The sequence below is a fragment of the Chelonia mydas genome, chromosome 19 (assembly GCF_015237465.2).
Source record: "Chelonia mydas isolate rCheMyd1 chromosome 19, rCheMyd1.pri.v2, whole genome shotgun sequence".
NCBI lineage: Eukaryota > Metazoa > Chordata > Testudines > Cheloniidae > Chelonia > Chelonia mydas.
Genome location: NC_051259.2, coordinates 9,145,206 through 9,166,314, shown reverse-complemented (window position 1 = coordinate 9,166,314; position 21,109 = coordinate 9,145,206). Strand labels below are relative to the sequence as shown.

At 45.6% G+C, this 21,109-nt stretch overlaps 1 protein-coding gene across 3 annotated transcripts in view; it reads right to left on the bottom strand.

Moving 5' to 3' along the window:
- The window catches only part of MAN1C1 (mannosidase alpha class 1C member 1), an 88,572-nt gene that overhangs the window by 26,313 nt on the left and 41,150 nt on the right, over positions 1-21,109 (bottom strand). For all 3 annotated transcript variants that reach the window (XM_043532439.1, XM_043532438.1, XM_037881822.2), the window contains exon 3: positions 1,600-1,715. In XM_043532439.1, coding sequence (XP_043388374.1) covers positions 1,600-1,715 — 116 coding nt within the window. The remainder of the gene's footprint in view (positions 1-1,599; positions 1,716-21,109) is intronic.

Here is a 21,109-nt window from a genome sequence, read left to right as displayed (position 1 = left end):
ACTGTCTCTTCTTTCCCCACTGCCTGAGTCAGGCCCACCCTGCCGCATCTAGTTGCTGAGAGTTCCACCACCCCTGAAGACAGCAGCTCTCCGGGGGGGACCTTGGTTGCAGAGGGGCCGCCCGTCAGAGAGTTTGGGTCCAGCCCACTGAACGCTTTAAAAGGCAAGACCGGTAGCTCCAGCTTGACTGTGTTTTATGGGCAGTCGGTGGAACAAACAGCACTGGAGTGACATGTTGCTGACAGCTGATAATACAGCTTTCTCTGTTGAGATGGTTCGCTTTGTAGCTCTGAAACTGTTTTTACTCCCCATGCTGGCAAATTATCTCAGCAGCAAATGTGGCTACTTTTGAAATGACACCCTCTCCTTCCTTGTCATTTCTCTCTTAAGCCTCGCACTGAATTCCCCTCTCCAGTCAAGGCCACCATCCCACCCCTGCCTGACTAAGTCAGCTTCTTGTCTCAAAGCCAATTTTTAATTAATTTCAACCCTTCTCTCCCTGCACTGCACATCTGACTCCAGTGATCAATCAATAACATTCATTTTAGTCTTTGCCGATCAATCTATTGTGTGGGCCAGGAGTAAAAGCTTTTGTCAAATCCAGATAAATTATCTCCCCATTGATTTTGTCCCTTGTTTATTGATTCAGTAACATACTTAAAAGCATTCAAGCTAATATATCAGATGTGATCTTCCTATTATGAATCCATGATGGCCATCCCTTCCCAAATGATACTTTTCTAAAAAGGCAGCTGCATTCATTTTTCACATGGGGAGAACCATTTTTCCCCATGTACTAACTAGGACAGACATAAAGAAATTAAAATTTTAATGGCATTTTGAGCTTAATGGCTTCCATAGACGATCACGTCAGGCTGTGGTCCCATCTCGCAAGCGAAGAACAACTCCGTATGTAGATGGGAGACCTTCACGGAAGATACAGGAAGGAGTGCTGGCCATTCTGTAGGTGGAGCTCTTCAGTTTTCATACTTATCCAGTGTCCCAGCAGTGTGGTTGGGGTCAGGCCTGTCGAGAGAAATTTGGGGCCCCACCCCCTTCCCTTTCACTTTATTTACACAGATGTTACAGACATTTTGGGGTCCCCCAGAACTTAAGGCCCTGGCACAATTGTCCCTCTTCCCCCCCACCCCCATTCCCGTTAGCTTTGGAGTCCTGTGCTGCCTTTGCATAATACATAGAGGTACTGATCAATAATTTATAAGGAGGGGTGTCAAAAAATCCCCTCCCTAAGAGCAGGGTGATCAGTCTATAATATGAGGAAAGAAAACCTGATATCATGGGGAGGGGGTTCAATCTGGGGGACATATGCTGGAGGTCTCCTGTTCACATTGATCAAACTTCCTTGGAGTGTCTAAAAATTAGAGATGGTAATTTTCTAACAGAAAGAGCATTACCCCTGTTCAGGCTAATTCCGCGGAAGACCTCAGGAATGAAGGATGGCTGCAGGAATCACTGGGTGGAGTTCTGTGCTCTGTGCTGTGCAGGGGGTTAGTTGGATCACAATGTTCCCTTCTGGCCTTGCAATCTATGAATCTGACTCATTGTCCCTTGCACTGACATTTTCAATTACTGACTCACCACATTCAAGTCCAAGCTCTTCTCCACCCAGCTTTTCGCTTCTTGGAATTCCTCCCCAAGCTCCATGATGTACAGAGTATCTAAGGCATCCACTATGGTAGCCCCTCGAAGGCCCCCTGTATCGGCAAACAAAGAACAACTTGTTTAAATCTTATTCACCTTCCGTTTTTGGATATCAACTGGTCAGGTTCATTTTCATTTCACCCTTTTAACACTAAAGGTGACTGTGCATGTTGGGGGAGGTGTCAACCTTTTAACACGCTCCCTCCCTGTTTCCAACTTTAACGATGGGGTAAAACAATAGCATGTTTGGATAGGATGAGAGCAATCGCTGAGATGAGGTAAAGGACTGCAACGGTACACGGCTGTATACTAGACGCAGCCCACACCAGAACTCCAGGTGGGAACTCCGCTGAACTTTGGGAATGTTCCGCTTGGCATTTGGACCTGAGTTAAATGGACAGAGGCTGTGCAAGGAGCTTGGACCAAAGGCTTTCCAACAGGACTAGTGAGTTTGGGATCTTTAAAAGGGGCCTGATTTTCAGAGGGCAGAAAAATGGGCCCGAAGTTGGGCACCCAAAATCACTAGTCACGTCTGCAAATCTTGGCCTTATTTTCCAGTTCTGGAATGTGCCTGCAATCAGGACAGCTTGTGACATTTCAGCCCAGCAGATGCAAAGCCTTGCCCTGACTTGGCTACATATCCAAACTGCAGCCTCTCTCTAATCTGGGTCTGAAACACAGTTGCCCAGCTCCCCAGTGAGGTCATCACCAAACATGCATAGGCTGCCAGGGACCACTGTGCTAGCCAGCGTGACCACGGAGGATGACATTGCAACAGTCGTCATGTGGTGATGTCCCTGGATCTGGATCAGTCCTGCAAGTCCACCAGGTAAGGTCCAGGCCTGCAGGCCCTTCGTGTGTCAATGGCGAGTTTGAGAACCCAGTGTGTGGGCGGGGGGGTTTCCGTCCGTCCTGGGGACACGGCTGAAGAGCAGGCATGCAATGTACAACGCAATAAAATGAATGACTGAAGCGAGGCCAGATGGCATCATAGCGTCCGTGTACAATGGCAGAAGATCTTGCACTGTGTGTGGCAACTACAGGCCAATCTCATTGTTTTCGGTCCCTGAAAGGTCTTTGTTCATGTTCTGCTTGGTAGGATACAACTGCTCCTTCACAGACTTTGTCATCCGCAGCAGTCAGGTTTCACGGCAGGACTGTCCACAATGGACGCTGGACTTTCCCTTTGGATTCTGGCTGACATAGCACGTGCTTAGCACCCACCAGCAGCCAAGCTCCCCTCCCTTCTCCCCCCAGTGCCTCCTGCCCACCGCAGATCAGCTGTTCTGCGGCATGCAGGAGGCACTGGGAGGGAAGGGGGAGGAGAGGGGATGGGGTACGCTCGGGGGAGGGGGCAGAACTGGGCTGGAAGAGGTGGGTCTGGGGCGGAGCAGGAAGAGGCGGAGCGGGGTCTTGGGGGAAGAGGTGGAGTGGTGGCAGGGCCTGGGGCGGAGTGGGGGCGGGAAGAGGTGGGGCGGGGGCTTAGCGGGGTTGAGCACCCCCAGGGCAAGTTGAAAGCCAGCCGCTGTGTTGGCTGAACTGTACAGAGGATTTAACCAATCTGCTTCATATGGCACACAGAATCGACCTCAAAGTGGCTTTCAGCTCAGGCGACAGGTCCGCACTTTGGCTGGCACTGAAAGGAGCTGGTGTTCCAAATGCTCTGCTAAATCTAGTACATGATCTTCACACTGATGTTGGTGTGAAAGTGTGCGTTGGTTCGTGACTTTTGCCACATTTCTACATAACCTCAGGTGTGCCGCAGGGATACATTCTCCCCCAGGTGCTATTCTGTCGAGCTACTGACTGGATGTTAGGACTTGCCGTTCCTCTCATCGAAACCAAGGTTGGTCAAGAAGTGCTTCCAACCAAGACTGTGCCGATGACACTGCCTTGCTTGTGGAGAAGTCACAAAATTTCAGCCCCGGTCTCCAAGATGCCACCCCCACTGTGAGATTGAACATCTCATGACAGAAGACCAAGGTCCAGAACTTTGGAGCTGGGCCACCAGAACCCCTGGCGCAGGTGAGGTTGAGTACCATGGAGAACTGCTTGGTGAGGGCCAAGAAGAATACTTTAATTTGTGAAAGACGACACTCAAGATAAAGTAATATTAATATATTGTTTGTTCTGTGGAACACTAAGCCTACATTTGCGGCATGCGGTGACTCATGGTTTCCCACTACAAATGTATGATATATGGCATTAGGTGGCAGCAGCGTGATTAAAAATGAAGCCCTTGGACGCTTAACAGAGACTTGGTGAGCTCAAGGGACAGCTCCACTCACTTAACTAACAGAACGAATTGTTATCCATGAGTGTGCCCATTTTTCTCCAGCAGAGGGCAATGAGGCGTACGCAGACTAAGCACAGTCCCTCACAAGTACTTGGATCTGCCATGTCAACCACGTAAAAACCCATGTCAGACTTTCCGTAAAAAGTAATTGGGACTACACAGGAAGACTTTCAATAAAAGACAGCGACATTGTATCCTGTGCTGAGATGTGGAATGGTGATACGTGGAACTGTATCCCGTGCAAGCTGGGATCAGTGTGATTTAAATAGTTCATACCGTGAACAGCAGGATCTCAGTGACACAGTTTGATTTCTGGTGGCTGAGAGTCCCTAAAAGTCCATCTAGTCATCAGAAGGCAACACAGCAGGGGAGGTGAAAGAGAACACGGGTCACTGCCCTGTGTGCATGGACTTTGAGATTGGAGGCCATCGTTTTCCTTCGTAACCCAATATACACAGCTCTTCACTTGGAAGCTACCCATTACCCAGCCCCCAAAAGGCAAATGAAAGCTTCTCCATCATTTCCTGCATTTTCCTGAATGCCCACTGGAGTAGGACTTCTGTGTGAAGTTACTGGTTTGCCCTTACGTCAAGATTAGAGGCACACAAGCATTGCTTCGTTGCTGTCACAGCTCTGTCCTTTGTCCTAAGAGAACTGGACCGCAGGGGTGGGTGACCAGATTCAGCGTTCGTTTCTGCAGAGGGTGATGCTGCTGGTGACAACTCTCTTGAATACTGCGTGCAGATGTGGTCGCCTCATCTCAAAAAAAATATTGGAATTGGAAAAGGTTCAGCAAAGGGCAACAAAAATGATTAGGGGTATGGAACGGCTTCCGTATGGGGAGAAATTAATAAGAATGGGACTTTTTAGCTTGGAAAAGAGACGATTAAGGGGGGATAGGATTGAGGCCTATAAAATCATGACTAGTGTGGAGAAAGTAAATAAGGAAGTGTTATTTACTCCTTCTCAGAACACAAGAACTAGGGGGTCACCAAATGAAATTAATAGGCAGCAGGTTTAAAGCAAATAAAAGGAAGTATTTCTTCATACAAGGCACAACGTCAACCTGTGGAACTCTTTGCCAGAGGATGTTGTGAAGGCCAAGACCACAACAGGGTTCAAAAAAGAACTGGATAAATTCATAGAGGATAGGTCCATCAATGGCTATTAGCCAGGCTGGGCAGGGATGGTGTCCCTAGCCTCTGTTTGCCAGAAGCTGGGAATGGGCGACAGGGGATGGATCACTTGATGATTCCCTGTTCTGTTCATTCCCTCTGGGGCACCTGGTATTGGCCACTGTCGGAAGACAGGATACTGGGCTAGATGGACCTTTGGTCTGACCCCGTAGGGCCGTTCTTATATACCACCATTGCCCTTTCCCTCCCAACCACAAAGCCTCAAATACTCGACTGATATCCAGGAGCTTTCAGGAGGGATGCTGCTGCTTTGGCTCAACTTCTTCCTCTCACATTTTAAATCAATTATATTAAACTAAAAATGGGTCTCAGCCGCAAACACCAGGTCCAGTTCAGAACTTTCCTATAAAGCATTCATATGGGGACAGAACATTTTGAGTGCCCTCTAGTGGTGGTTCTAATTATAGTACTACTTAGTACAAGAAACAACTGTTGGATTACACCCAGAAACCGTCACAGGAAGTGGGGTATATTGGTAAATTGGAGAGCGGGGGAAACGTGGAAATATGGGAATAGTTAGCAACAAACCTTGAGATCTCAGTCTTTCTTTATTTAAAAAATAATCCCCTGGGCAGACGACATACCATATTTCCCAAAAGGCAGGTGATCAGATCTAGATGTTTAGTTTGGACCAATTTCTATTTTAAACATTCTTGATCTGGAGAAAGGGGTAAACAGTGAGATGGCAAAGTTTGCAGATGATACTAAACTGCTCAAGATAGTTAAGACCAAAGCAGACTGTGAAGAACTTCAAAAAGATCTCACAAAACTACGTGATTGGGCAACAAAATGGCAAATGAAATTTAATGTGGATAAACGTAAAGTAATGCACATTGGAAAAAATAACCCCAACAATACATACAATATGATGGGAGCTAATTTAGCTACAACTAATCAGGAAAGAGATCTTGCAGTCATTGTGGGTAGTTCTCTGAAGATGTCCATGCAGTGTGCAGCGGCAGTCAAAAAAGCAAACAGGATGTTAGGAATAATTAAAAAAGGGATAGAGAATAAGACAGAGAATATCTTATTGCCCTCATGTAAATCCATGGTACGCCCACATCTTGAATATTGTGTACAGATGTGGTCTTCTCATCTCAAAAAAGATATACTGGCATTAGAAAAGATTCAGAGAAGGGCAACTAAAATGATTAGGCATTTGGAACGGGTCCCATATGAGGAGAGACTAAACAGGCTAGGACTTTTCAGCTTGGAAAAGAGGAGACTAAGGGGGGATACGATAGAGTTCTATAAAATCATGAGTGGTGTGGAGAAAGTAAATAAGGAAAAGTTATTTACTTCTTCCCATAAGAACTAGGGGCCACCAAATGAAATTAATGGGCAGCAGGTTTAAAACAAATAAAAGGACGTTCTTTTTCACACAGCGCACAGTCAACCTGTGGAACTCCTTGCCTGAGGAGGTTGTGAAGGCTAGGACTATAACAGGGTTTAAAAGAGAACTAGATAAATTCATGGAGAACTAGATAAATTCATAAATTAATGGCTATTAGCCAGGATGGGTAAGGAATGGTGTCCCTAGCCTCTGTCTGTCAGAGGGTGGAGATGGATGGCAGGAGAGAGATCACTTGATTATTACCTGTTAGATTCACCCTCTCTGGGGCACCTGGCATTGGCCACTGTTGGTAGACAGGATACTGGGCTGGATGGACCTTTGGTCTGACCCAGTATGGCCGTTCTCATGTTCTCCTTTAAGAAAGGCACCCTGACTTACTTTGGTGATTTTACAAGATTGTAGTTTTGACGCTTTTCAACCAGTCAGCACAGGACTGACTTTACGAGACGCAAACCAAGACTTGATTGCGCATCTACGGATTGCCGGCTTCCGAATGCCGTCTGCAACAAAACTGCGGGGGTGGGGGGAAAGCACTGGAGCCAATCACTGGAACTTCATTCACTTTGACTGACTTGGAAAATGATCATCTAACTGGCACTATCTACATACAGAAGAGCTGAAGCCGGAGTCAAACAGCCACCACGTCTACAAGATTGGTCTTAAAAAAAAAAAAAAAAAAAAAAAAAATGCTAATGGTTACGTAGCATGTTATAAAATGCAGTGACCATGAAAACCAACATTGGCTCAGTCAGAGGTGGTTTTATCAACCCTAATGATTCTGCAATATTAATGATTATGCGATTTTTATGCGCTTTCCTATTAGCAGGGAGAAACGTACCAGCACTGAGCGACATGGACACAAGCAAAACACTTTCAGAAGAAAAACAGTGAAACATTGCCCGAGGCTCAGCCCATTATTGTGATCTTCTGAGAGTAACACACTAATGGGCTCGATTTATTATGATGATATAATCCACCAAGCCTTTCATAATCTGCAAAGAGACAGTAATAAAAAGTTGGATTTGCTGAAACTAAATAGGGACAAAGAGACAAAGTCACCGTTTTCTGGGATGATTAATTTAAATGAAAAATAAAATAGTGTTTGAATTTACAGAGCTTTTTATGTTTGCCTTCAAATATATGAAACCCTCTGGAGGTTTTAGAAATATGCTCTGCTCTTCGTTCCAGTACGATTCAGAGTTGCTCGGCTTTCCTTTCTGCCCCTGTATTTTATAAAAGAGAGCGTGCTTCACTGATCATTTGTCCCTTGCCTCGTATTAAACTGTTGGTTTAAATATTCCTTGAACACAGGGATATTGGAGGAACTGCAGACTGTGTGTCTTGTACAAGGGTCTTTTAGATGTTGCCTGTCTTCTGTGCCACGTCCAAAGTGATCTCTGGCATCTGCATGTGACTTTTTCCCTAAACCCAACAAACTTATGGTAATAATAAATGAGATACACCTTGTAAATGAAAGTCATCTCAGAACAAAAACAAAATCTGAAACAATTCTGTGGCTGTCCAGGACTTCACAGTTGCATCTAGGCTGTACACCAGGGTCTTGTGGCCGGATCACGAGCAGCCAGGCCCAGTAGTCGGAGCCGGAGCCAGAGCCCACAGTCACAAGACAGGGGCCGAGAATCGGCTGGGTTAGGATCCTGGGAGGTCAGACGCAGGAGACAAACGGAGATGGGGAATCACAACTCAGATGCCAGGAGTCAAGTCGGGTCGGAATGCTAGGCAATCAAGCCAGGGAAGCAGGAGCGAGTAGTGACAGCAGGAAGCACAAGCACCCAATCCAGTGCAGGGAGGAGAGCAGTAGTTTTGCACAGCTTTCTGTTCCTGCTACTGGCGGAGGACCAGTGGGACAATCAGCTGCTCTGGGACTCCACCATCTGGACCTCAGGGGCAGAGTCTGACCCCGGGGTTGGGCTTTGTGAGTCTCAGGTAAGCTGTTGCCAGCAGGCTACGGGTGGAGGGTTGGAGCATGGTGGTTCCCATGAACCTTGGGGGCCCAGGTTTGAGATCCATGGGTCACGACACAGGGCCATTCAGAACTTGAGAGGGACCCAGATCTTCTAGTTCCAAATACACAGGCCACTATCACTTTTCCCTACAAGAGTTTCTCCGAATGGGGGGCAGACCCCCTTGGGGGCACAGAATGTATTCTGGGAGGGCGTGAGACGCTTGCGGGATTCGGGGGGGACACTTACTATGCACATTTTACCCATAGCAATGAGTAACTAGCAAAGCTGATTGCTCCAGACACATCGGGTCCTCAGATGGCGCTGTGCAGAGGTGCCGACTTTCTAAGTTGCCGGGGGGGGGGGGGGGGGGGTAGGGGGCTCGACCCCCTCTCTACCCCAGGCCCCGCCCTCACTCCACCCCTTCCCCGAAGCCCTCTTCCTGCCTCTTCCCGTCCCTGCCCCACTCCATTCTGAGCAGGCCCTGCCCTCACTCCTCCCCCTGCCTCTCAGCGCCTCCCGCACGCTGCTGAACAGCTGATCCGCGGTGGGCGGGAGGTGCCAGGGAGAGGGGAAGGAGCTGATGTGGGGGGCTGCCAAAAGGCGCTGTGCATTTGACTCTAGATGGTGCTCTGCATTTTGATGGATTTCCGTGAAGCTTGCCTAGCATTATACAAAGTCGTTGCCATCTGTCTGTTAATCCGTGTGCTACGATGTGGCGTGCACATTTAATTGTCAGCATCGACCACACTCGTAGTTTTGCTTTTGCTCTTATTGCACTGGATCATTGGCTCATTCGTTCAACAGAAAAAACAACAACCCCCAACTCAAACGAAAAACAAGCTGAAACCGATTCAAGTGAAGCACCAGTATCTGTAGTTGTGTTGGGGGAGGGGGCGTAAACTACTACACACACAAAGAAGGGGGGTACGATCAAATAAATTGGAGAATCACTGCCCTATAGGAGAATATTCATTAGCAGTTAGTTGTATAGGGCTTATGACACACAATCCAGTGGTTGTGATTCCGTCCAATACACAGAAGACAGTGTTACCTACATGCTAGCCAGTTTGTTATAATACACACAGACACACTTACAAAGGTGATATCTTGGCTGATATACTGCATATTTTAAGACCCTGCGAGACTTTTTCAAAAAATATTTCAACTTTCCAGAGCTACAGATCTAATGAAAGAGATAGAATCAAAGCAGAAGCAACTTTAAGAGGAAAAGAAACCAAAATCCTAGCCTGTCAGAATCTTTATACGCTTGCTGTCACCCCCCTCTCTAAGCTACTGGTTTCACTTACTCCCTTTGTTACAGTGACACTGGGACACTTTTAATAGTGGGGGTGCTGAAAGCCAGTCCCCTTACCCCTGTCTGGGGACGGGAGCAGGTCCATGTCTCTGGAAGCGGGGGACTCAAGACAGGAGCAGGCTAAGGCTGGGGCCACAACTGGGGGAGGGAGCGGGGCCGGCAGCCGGTCCCCGGAAGCAGGGCTGGCAGCCAGAGCCCCGGGCGTGGGGCCAGCAGCCAGAGCCCCGTGTAAAACCTGGGGGTGCTGCAGCACCCCCTACACCCATAGTTCCCAAGCCTATGCTTTGTTACGGGGTTTTTAACTAGAAACCAAAAAATCTGCTTAAGAAACACTAGTGCATAGAAATGGCAGCTCTCAATTTAAAGCATGAAAATACCTCATGGACAAAGCACCTTCCAAATGGATTATTTCTCACACAGACTAGGTCATTAAGGGCTGGATCATGTGTCTTTTATTTAAGTTATGGCAGCAGAATCAGGTCCCCAGAGGAAAAAAAAAGTCCTACTTCTACCATGCCACCAACAGCCAGCAGAGAAAAGGAGAGACACACAGCACTGCCATAAAGAGCCTGACCCCTAGGCATAACTCCGGCTGAATTGGACAGGCCAGACTCAACTCTGCAGTAAAGCCTTTGCAACTCCCATTGATTTCTCTCCTGCACCTCTGGGGCAACCTATCAGACCCCAGCCAGGGCTCTGCTTTGCTCATTCGTGAAAGGTCATCTTTAATCACTGAGCATACTTCTCAGATCACTACCCACTCTAGAGAGATAAAGTATCTGATTACTCAAACACCGGCTGGCTCCAGGGTAATCCCAGGAAGATTACAGACAGACAAAAGACAGCTTCGGAGATTGGGATATCCTGCCCCAGAGCTGAAGGTTGAGAGCAATATGAAAGAAAAGACCTATTCTTACCCTGGGGAGATGTTTTAATAATGTTACTGCCCTTGGAGTCAGATGGTGATTAGTCCTTTGGGATTCCCCACCACCACCACTCTGAGACCCTCCCAATCACCAGACAGAAGCCACTACTTCTTTGGGGAAGGGGAGGAGACGCTGAGGCACTCCCTCTCCTGTTAGAGGGAGGAGGGGAAAAGACACCGTTAGTGGACGCTCTCTCTGCCCTCTGACCCAGAAATCGTCTCGACAATGGCTAGATCCAGCTCTAAGCAGGAGCGTGAAAGGGAAGATGTTTGGGGCCACCTGGCTTTTCTCTCCAGCAAGAGGAATTTGGCTGTCTCCAGAGATAGGTGTGGACTATAGACTGAACTAGTCGGTAGCCAATGGGCTAAATGTCCAATATTTTTGTTGGCTTGAGACAGATTCCTTCTGCTACCTGCAGCTGTCTCTTCCTCCTACAGCCATCATCCGGGTCCAGGCACTGTGCACTGCTACTGCTTGTGAAGGTAATGGGCACTTATTAACCAACAGGTCATATTTAATTTAATATGGAATGAAAATTTAATTATAAACTATTTGACATCTCTCCACCCCCCCCACACACAGAGAAATGCAGCCACCTGGGGGGTGAAATGTGACAACTACTTAATACTGCCGGCTAATAGAATCCAACAGAGTTTAGGTGCAGGACTGGCGTGAAAAAGCACAACACTTCCAACTCAAATGATGGACAGAATTTTTAGGTAGGTAGAATGCAAGCGAACGTGGCCATAATAATTGAGCTGATGCTTTTCTCACCGAAGAGGCCATGGCCGTTTTCGTGACTACAAGAGCCTCTGTTTTAAGTTTTCATCTGAGAGAAGACAAACAGCAATCCAGAAGAAGTACTGTATAGTCGTAATACAAAGCTTCAGCTCATCACTTCCAGGAAGAGCTTGTACCACCCCGTTCTAAGCCTCAAGTGTGTTTAATCTTTTAAGAGAGAAGAATGGAGACATCCAGGAAGGCAACAAGACAGCTCTGTTTCTATTTTTACCCACTCAGAGAGCAAATCATTCATCTAAGCTCGCTAATTTAATTGCAAAAATCACCAACAAATATTAAGTTAATGCAACGATCGTGACAGGTGCTGAATGGACAGCTCTGGAAACAGGATCCAGTATTGTACACACCAGGCAGGAACAGTACAAAAGTCACTGCAATACCCAATGCTAACATGCCTCAGAACTAGCCTGGAGGGAACCAAATCCAGGGACGAGAGGAGGGTGGAATCTCCATGGCTAGTCAATCATGGAAGAGCCTTCATGGGACTTGCTGGAGGCTCCAGCTTTCAAACAGGGTGGATAAAAATCAATGATTAAAAAAAAAATTTGGATTTTTTTAATTTAAATCGGATTTTTTTGATAAAATGTTTTTTAAGGGAAAAAATGATCTAAAGATACATTATAGCTGACAGATATCTCATCATGGAATAGGGATTATAAATTCTAATTCTATAGTATGAGACAATACATTCATGTAATGTTTAAGAAAAGTTTTGTAAATGAGTTCCAATAGTTCATGGATTAGGGACCCAATCTTACGGGGTTCCACAGGCTTTTGTATAGATTATTTAGGTTAATCTTTCTATCTACCCAATGGGACTCAGTGCTCAGTCTAGAAGATACCATCCGAGATGCTTAGTTTTGCAGTTCTCAAATTGTGGATTTGTAACTCCAGAGGTAACATGCCTGTTAACAGCAAAAATGATTTTAAATAAATAAATAAATAACATATAGAGGTGAGAAATATCAGACCTCAACTCTATTGTCCCTCTGCAAATTTGTGTACACAGAGTCAATCCCTTACCTCTCTCTAAAAGTGCAAAGTTTCAAAAAGTTCAACGAACAGAAGATTGTTGGGTGTGGAATAGATCTGGACAAGGAGAAGAAGTCTGGAAATAAATGTGAGAAGTGAGGGACATATGCTTGTTTTGTTAAAATATTAGATGTTTGTGTTGAAGAAAAAAATCCAGAATACTTAACGTTGTTGTTTTAGTTAAATAAAACAATTTAAATTTCTGTCTGGTGATGTTCTCCTCCTAATACAGCATGGCAAGAAAATCATCCAAATATTAATGATTAACCTGTTGAATTGGAGATATTTATGAAGTCATTGGGAGATGAACTATCAGCTTCAGTTACCTTTGGTAAATGAAATAACCAAACAATCATTCATTTTCTGATATAGCTGTAAAACTAATCTGAAAAGTTTTCAAAATAAATCACTGTTTACAAATGTATAGTGTGTACCTTCTAAAAATGAAACCTACATCTATCTCTGAGTTGTGAAGAATATGTATTAAGATGATAACAAACAACAAGAATGCACTTTTATGTAGAAAACCATGATTAAATTGAGTCTTCCTGACTAGTGATTTAAATAAAATCCACCCTGCTTTAAAAACATTTAAAATTATACTAGACAAGGCACTGGTAAGCGATACCATAAGGAACAGTCCTGCCCCAGCAGGGGTATGAACTGGACGAGTTAATGGGTCTTCTTCACCCTGAGTTTCACTGTTTTTAACTGCTGGCCTCTCTTGAGCCTGTCAAGAAAGGTGTCAGTTATGCCAGCACCGGTGATGGTTCGAATACACTGCCAGGGGCTCATTAGGAGGTTTAGCGTGTATCCTTTGGGCCACATGAGGAATGCTGTGGAAGACATATGTCAAACAGCGCATTCAAAGAGACTAACGTTAAAGTTTAAATGTCTGTCACATAACTACAGCATTAAAGTTCTAAGGGACTGTCTACACTTAAAACACTCCAGCGGCACAGCTGTAGACACTACCTACACTAACGGGAAGGATTCTCCCATTGGCATAGGTAATCCACCTCCCCGAGAGGTGGCAGCTAGGCTGAAAGAAGACTTCTTCTTTACCTAGCGCTGTGTATACCGGGATTTAAATTGGCTTAGCTACACTGCTCAGGGTGTGGATTTTTCACACCCTATCAGATGTAGTTAAATCAACCTCATTTTCTACTGCAGACCAGGCCTAAGTAACCACTGACCAGGGTGCTCTGCGGTACAGGCAACAGTATCTGAATACAATCCATAATTTTTCTCTTACTTCCATTGCTTAACAGTGAAGCCTCAGGTTTACTTGCATGCTAAGACAGAGATTTGCATTGATTATATTCAAGATGAACCCATGGATTTAGCCAACCCGCAACAGATGTGTCGTCCTAATAGCAAGATGAATGATAATAATCAAAGCGGAAAAGGAAAAAAAACAGGCTCCATTCACCCAAGTGAAATATAAAGAGAACAGAAATAGCAGCTGGGATTGCCTGGTACAGACATGCCTCAACTGTTGGTACATGGGCTGCTAACATGCTCTTCTTCGGGGTCCCAGCAAATAAATGCTAAGAAGAGAAGTGAACAGTGCAAGCTTTGTTGGCCATGTACAGTATAAAACCAGGCAGCTGGGGCAGGTGGAATGAGCTTGAACCAGGCTAATCCTGGCCCTGCCAAACTCAGACACGCATGTTATCAACTTCATCCCGAGTGGAACCCCACTGATGTTAAAGGAGCCACACCAGCAATTAAATTGGCCTGCTGAGGTTAAGTGTCTTGCCCAAGGTCACAGCTTCCCCATGTATGCCAGCCACCTGCCAGCAGTGTTAGAACGCATTAAGGCTCAAAAAGGACTTGGAACTAAGATAACTATAGGAACAATCACACCCTATACCGCATCTTGAGTCTCCTTTCCGCTACCTAGCATCAGCAAGCAAACAAAAACAAACTCCCCACCACTTTAACCAACACGGGCAGGCCAAGACCATCAGCTCCAGGCACACACACCATGCAGCCTCTCCTCTGAATACAATGTCGAGTACTAGGGGTTTAGTTCTCAGTCCCAGCAGCTTTTATAACCACAAAGTTCAGGTCTGATATTCAACCGTTGCAAACTCAAACTGATCTGCACAGGCTTAGGGTTACCATCAGGGCCTCACTAGGAATTACAAGGTGCTCCCACAAGGGCCTGTTGTGCTAGGACATCCATTCGGATGGTCTTCCCACGAATTGGTTGGTTGCCCCGGTTATGAAGAGCCCCATGGGCAAAGTTCAACTGTCCTAGTTTTAAAAATGTATCAAAGAAAAGAAGAAAATCTTCCCCCCAAAGCATCTCCCTTTCCCCAGACATTCTGCCAATAACTTTGGCTTAGCACTTCTGCCGTCTCTCTGGAAGCTGACACATAGCAAGGCAGATAAAGCACGAAGACAGCCTCAAGCCTTCAGAACACTGCGGTTTTATCTTCTGGATCCAGGCTCAAGTGCCAGAGGGTAGCCATGCAAAGCACCTCGGCTTCTTACTTCCAATGCTCCACATGCAGACAGACCAGCAAGATGTAATTTACAGTAACAGGTGGATTTCCTTTTGCTGCTTTACTTGCAGGTATGTGGCTGGGAAGCGAGCAGGAGTGGAAGGAGGGGACAAAACCAGGGAAGGAGAGAGAACATGAAGGGAAAAAGGAGACAAATACAGAGAACCTTTTTGTGCTCATGAGATCTTTAAGTATACTGTGAACACATTCCCCTGGCCCCACAAGGCTTCCAGAAAATGTATTATGTATTTGTTGCACCCAAAGGGCTGCAGTCTCCTGCTCTGGAGCTGTCTTATCAGATCCAACTGTTAAAAGGCACAGCCCATAACTCAGGCAAACAACCTTCGGTTCTCCTAAGCCTTTCAGTGCTGCCAGGTGCAGAATTTCCAACCCCTTTGTTGCATTCGAAACAAACCCTTTGCACAGTAGTCCAATTCCCTGGGCCTTGCTGGCTGTTCTAACACGGTGCGTGCCTTACTGGGAAAAGAAAAAGCACAAGATGTTGGCTAGCCAAGAAGAGAGCCCACAGAGTGGATCATATGTTCACAATACAGACTGAATTTCGCTTTTCCCTTTGTCACAGAAGGTTTAAATTAAGTGGGCATGCAAAGTAACAACCCACCGAGAAAGGACCCCTCATTTTAGCAGTTCTGCTTTCAGGGACCCTTTACAGAGGGAAATACCTCAGATCCTCCACATAATCTGAGCCATTTATCTTCCCTGGAAACCCGCCTATTTTTCATATGCAATCCTCACAAGTGCTAACCAACTGATCTGTCCTCCACTAGCTCCTTATAGCAAATGATAACGAAGGTCAGACTTGAGAGACTCTCAACTATGAGTGGTTTCAGAGTAGCAGCCGTGTTAGTCTGTATCCGCAAAAAGAACAGGAGTACTTATGACACCTTAGAGACTAACAAATTTATTTGAGCATAAGCTTTTGTGGGCTAAAACCCACTTCATCAGATGCATGCAGTGGAAAATACAGTAGGAAATACATATAAGCTTTTGTGGGCTAAAACCCACTTCATCAGATGCATGCAGTGGAAAATACAGTAGGAAATACAGTATATACAGTATATATATCTTCCCACTGTATTTTCCACTGCATGCATCCAATGAAGTGGGTTTTAGCCTACGAAAGCTTATGCTCAAATAAATTTGTTAGTCTCTAAGGTGCCCCAAGGACTCCTGTTCTTTCAACTATGAGTCTGTCTCCCAAGATTCATTAGGGGAGATCTACAAGTGACACTTTCAGCAAACATGTAGCTGAAAAGGCCTCGCTTATTAGCCAAAGAAGGAGAAGCTGCCATTTCCAAAGACTCCAGCTGGCTCCCGCACTTGATGCTGATGCCAGGAATTAGATCACCATGATGAACAACAGGTTTATGATCCCAAGAAGTGCCACCATGGTGCAACTCCAAAGACTGCGACACTTAGTTTCGGAAAGGTGTTCTCTGTCTTGTGCAATTTAATGTGAGCTTGTGTCTGGATACAGAAAAACGGAGCATTTCACAGTTAAATAGAGGTCTGCTGTAGTTGCAAACACATGGTCAGATCTGCTCTAGGTCACCACTCCTGCTCCATGGATGTTTTCAGAACATGGACTGCAGGATCACTTGCCTCAAGGGTGTTGGAGAGGCACTGAGAGTATCAATTTGATCCAGTGACTAATGAAGGTGCTATAATACCCTGCTAAATTGGGGTCACTGCAGACAGTTAAAGAGCACAAGGACATTCCAAAAGGGACACCGTACTCTGCTATAGCAGGCTGCTGTTCCTGAGGACATGAAGAATATGCTCATGCACTGGTATATGCAAAACGAGAATCTTCTTCCCCTGCACTAGCTCTCTTCAGCCTTGCAAGATTTTGCCATGAGCTTCCCACAATTAATCTGCATTTTGCCCTCGGCACTAATAGACTTGGGCTCAGCCTGATTTCTTCTGGTCAGATGTTTCAGAGTCTAGGACCCTCCTCCAAAAATGCCCTGCCTTCAGTTTTCAACAGCCTCACCCTTGCACTTCATAGTTGCATCATCTCCTTCAACACAGAGAAAGTGATGACATGGTATCACAGCTGTGAGATCTTCATCACACAGGAGTGGGCATGGACTGTTTCTCCTAGCATTGTTACCTGTGTGGAAGGGGCAGTGCTGAGACTATGTACTGCCTTCGCAATGTGGAGAAGGGGGCACGGTTGCCCTGCGCCAGGCAAAGGATGGCATCTCAGCCAACTCTTGGAAGTGCTTCCCTTTATCAATTAGCTCTACCTCTGTCTTGTCTAAATTTAGCTGGAACCACGTATGCTTCATCCATCCATTTCTCTTTTGCAGGCATTGTGACATCTAACTGCCATACCTACCAGGTTTTATAGCACCTTGCCGCATCTGCTGAGAGAGATGCATAACACTGAAATCAACAGCACACGGATGACTTGAATCTGCAGCTTCTTATGATGGGTAAAGTCATTAATTAAGTTTCACAGCACCCCTTGGAGACGGGGAAGTACTGCTTCCTTTCTGAAAGAGAGGAAGCTGAGAGTTTGAGACTTGTACCAATCTCACACACAGAATGAGCAGCAGAGCTGGGAATAAAACCCAGAAGTCCTGACTCAGCTGCCTAGTCAATATTCTCTTCTGACGTTTCTCACTGAATAGAAACCGAATCTTTTGTTTTCTGCAAGGCTCTTTTAAAAAAAAAACAACCCCCCCCCGCCCCAGTAATCCATTGTGCCAACGCTCAAAGCGAACAGCGCAAGTCATTAAAAAGCTATCATACTTAGTCTTGCATACAGCAGGGCTGTTTAAACGCTACAGAGCAAAGAGTTTTCAGATGGCTTCTTGCTAACTTTAATAACCAAGCTTACAACTGAAAGGAACCAGAGAGAGGGAGAGGCATTGAGATCATAGCAATGTAAACCTAGATCAAAAATGAAAGGCCCTGACTCCCACTATTCTTACGTCAAATCGTATTTGTCAAAACAAAAATTAGTACCGACACCTTGTTTGGAATAAAAATTAGGATGCTGGTTCCATGGAACATGATGAGCTTGTTAACGGCTCGTCACAGAAGAATTCACTCAGGATACGTTACTCAGCTTTACCTCTTGGGGTGCCGCAGCACCGCAGAGGGCAGAAACCAAGGACTGATACGCTGACGTCCTTTCTTCTGGTAACTGTAGCTACTGGAGGCTTCAACAGATTGAGTTGGTTTTGATTAAAATCAATGCCTTGATAGAATAAAATCGAGAAAGGAAGCCATTACATTGGTTTAGCTTATTAATATTGCTCTGAGACCACACTGAACTTCTGGCCTTTTTGCCCAGTGACTCAGGCAAAGGCTTTGGTAGCTGCCTGAGATCATGTCATGAGATGGCCCACAGGTGGTAGCAGTACATTACAGAACTCCGAGGAGGAGGGTCTCCGCAGATGGTTTCACACCCTTCAAGATTATTTTGGCAACAAAGCAAACTGTGAAGATGGTTAGGCCTTGAGCAATTCTGCAAAAGCTCACTGCACAATCACAGAATCATAGAACCGTAGGACTGGACGTGACCTTGAGAGGTCATCTGGTCCAACCCCCAGCTCTCATGGCAGGACTAAGTATTATTCTAATCTAGACTTGCCCTGACAGGTGTTTGTCTAACCTGCTCTTATAAATCTCCAACGATGGAGATTCCACAACCTCCCTAGGCAATTTATACCAGCGCTTAACCACCCTGACAGTTAGGAAGTTTTTCCTAATGTCCAACCTAAACCGCCCTTGTTGCAATTTAAGCCCATTGCTTCTTGTCCTAGCCTCACAGGTTAAGGAGAATAATTTTTCTCCCTCCTCCTTGTAACAACCTTTTATGTTCTTGAAAACTGTTCTCATGTCCCCTCTCAGTCTTCTTTTCTCCAGTCTTCCCTCATAGGTCAGGTTTTCTAGACCTTTAATCATTTTTGTTGCTCTTCTCTGGACTTTCTCCAATTTGTCCACATCTTTCCTGAAATGTGGCACCCAGAACTGGACACAATACTCAAGCTGAGAGGCCTAATGAGCCAAGTAGAGCAGAAGAATTACTTCTTGTGTCTTGCTTACAACACTCTTGCAAAAACATCCCAGAATGATGTATGCTTTTTTTTTGCAACAGTGTTACCATTGACTCATATTTAGCTCTTGGTCTACTATGACCCCCAGATCCCTTTCTGCAGTACTCCTTTCTAGGCAATCATTGCCCATTTTGTACATGTGCAACTGATTGTTCCTTCCTAATGAATTTTATCCTATTTACTTCAGACCATTTCTCCAGTTTGTCCAGATCATTTTGAATTTTAATCTGATCCTCCAAAGCATCTGCAACTCCTCCCAGCTTGGTATCATCCGCAAACTTTATAAGTGTACTCTCTATGCTATTATCTAAATCATTGATGAAGATATTGAACAGAACCGGGCCCAGAACTGATCCCTGTGGGACCCCACTCAATATGCCCTTCCATCATGACCGTGAACCACTAATGATTACTCTCTGGGAATGATTTTCCAACCAGTTATGCACCCACTTATAGTAGCTCCATGTAGGTTGTATCTCCCTAGTTTGTTTATGAGAAGGTCATGCGAGACAGTATCAAAAGCCTTCGTCTACCACTTCCCCCCTATCCACAAGGCTTGTTACCCTGTCAAAGAAGGCTATTAATTTGGTTTGACAATGTCTTGGAAAATGGTTTCGAACCCAAGGCTGAGAGCATCATTCAGCTGAATGGTCTAGGGGGATGGAGTGTGAGGCTGGGAGCCAGGAACTTCCAAGATCTAATCCTGTCTTTGTCCTAGACCTTGGCCTGCTCAGTTAGTCTCTCTCTGTCTCCATTTCCTCTACCCACAAAAAGGCAGAAGGAGTTAATACTGACCAATCTCCTAGGGGTGCTGCGAGGATTAAATTATTTATGAAGTGCTTTGATATTCTAGCATTGAAGTCACCAGGGAATTATTATTATTCAGTAAATTAATCAGAACCAGACCCTTACTCGTTTCCAAATGAAAATCGAACAATACAGACCCAGTTGGCTGCACTGTTAGACAAATCCTATTATTTACTTCTTTGTGTTCAGATTGGGAATGAATAAACCAATATCCTTGAAGCTTTGGTAACACAACTCCCCTTGCCCATACTCTCCCCCTAAAAAGAGCTTTGAACCAAGTTGAATAATAATAGCAGCAGTAGCTCTGACTCAGCGCTTTTCCTCCAGACACCACCAGGCTCTTCAGTCCCGTTTTACAGGTGGAGAGACAGAAGCACAGAGAAGGGAAACGACTTGCCCAGAATCCCATCGGCTCAGCTGCAGAGTCAGGAATAGAACTTAACTCTCACTGCAGTGTCCTATCAATGGACCATGCTGCCTCATCCAATTTAGTATTTGTGCAAAGTGCCTCACTGACAACCCCGGAAGCTGAAACCCTACTTATCCACAGAAAAGGGACACCAAGGGAAGCAGCAGAGGAGGTTTCCCCCACATGCCTCACCAGTGGAGCCTTAGTTTTGAGCTGTAGGCCGATCTCTAGGGCCGAGAGGAGAGTTTAGCCTCAGTGGCCCTCACTTCTGAGTCTGAAAGCAGGGTTGAATCTATCAGGCCTCTATTGCTGATGGCAAGAAGGCCCACCACGTGTGTAGGTGGTTTTAGAGATGTCTGCTAGGAACCACAGGACTCTGTCAACTCATGTCAAAGAGGCCTTGGAAGAGCCTGTAGCTCTCTGATAATTATAATTACTAAAACTCAGTTTTGGCTACAACTCAACAAATAAGGCTCAACAGTACATGGGAGTCACAGAACAATACCAGCCATGACCCTCACTAAACACCTCTTCTTGTAGTGGCTTCCTACCAAAATCTGGTCAACTGTAGTATCAAGTTCCCCATCTTTACTCCTCAGTCATCTGAACTGGCTGATCTTCACTCTGCCCTTCTCAAACACCTCAAGATTGGCAAATTAGCTACTCATTTCCCCCCCCCCCCCCTTTCATCCCCATGCTGGCATATATTGGCTAAAATAAAACACTCTGTAGCCTTCAAT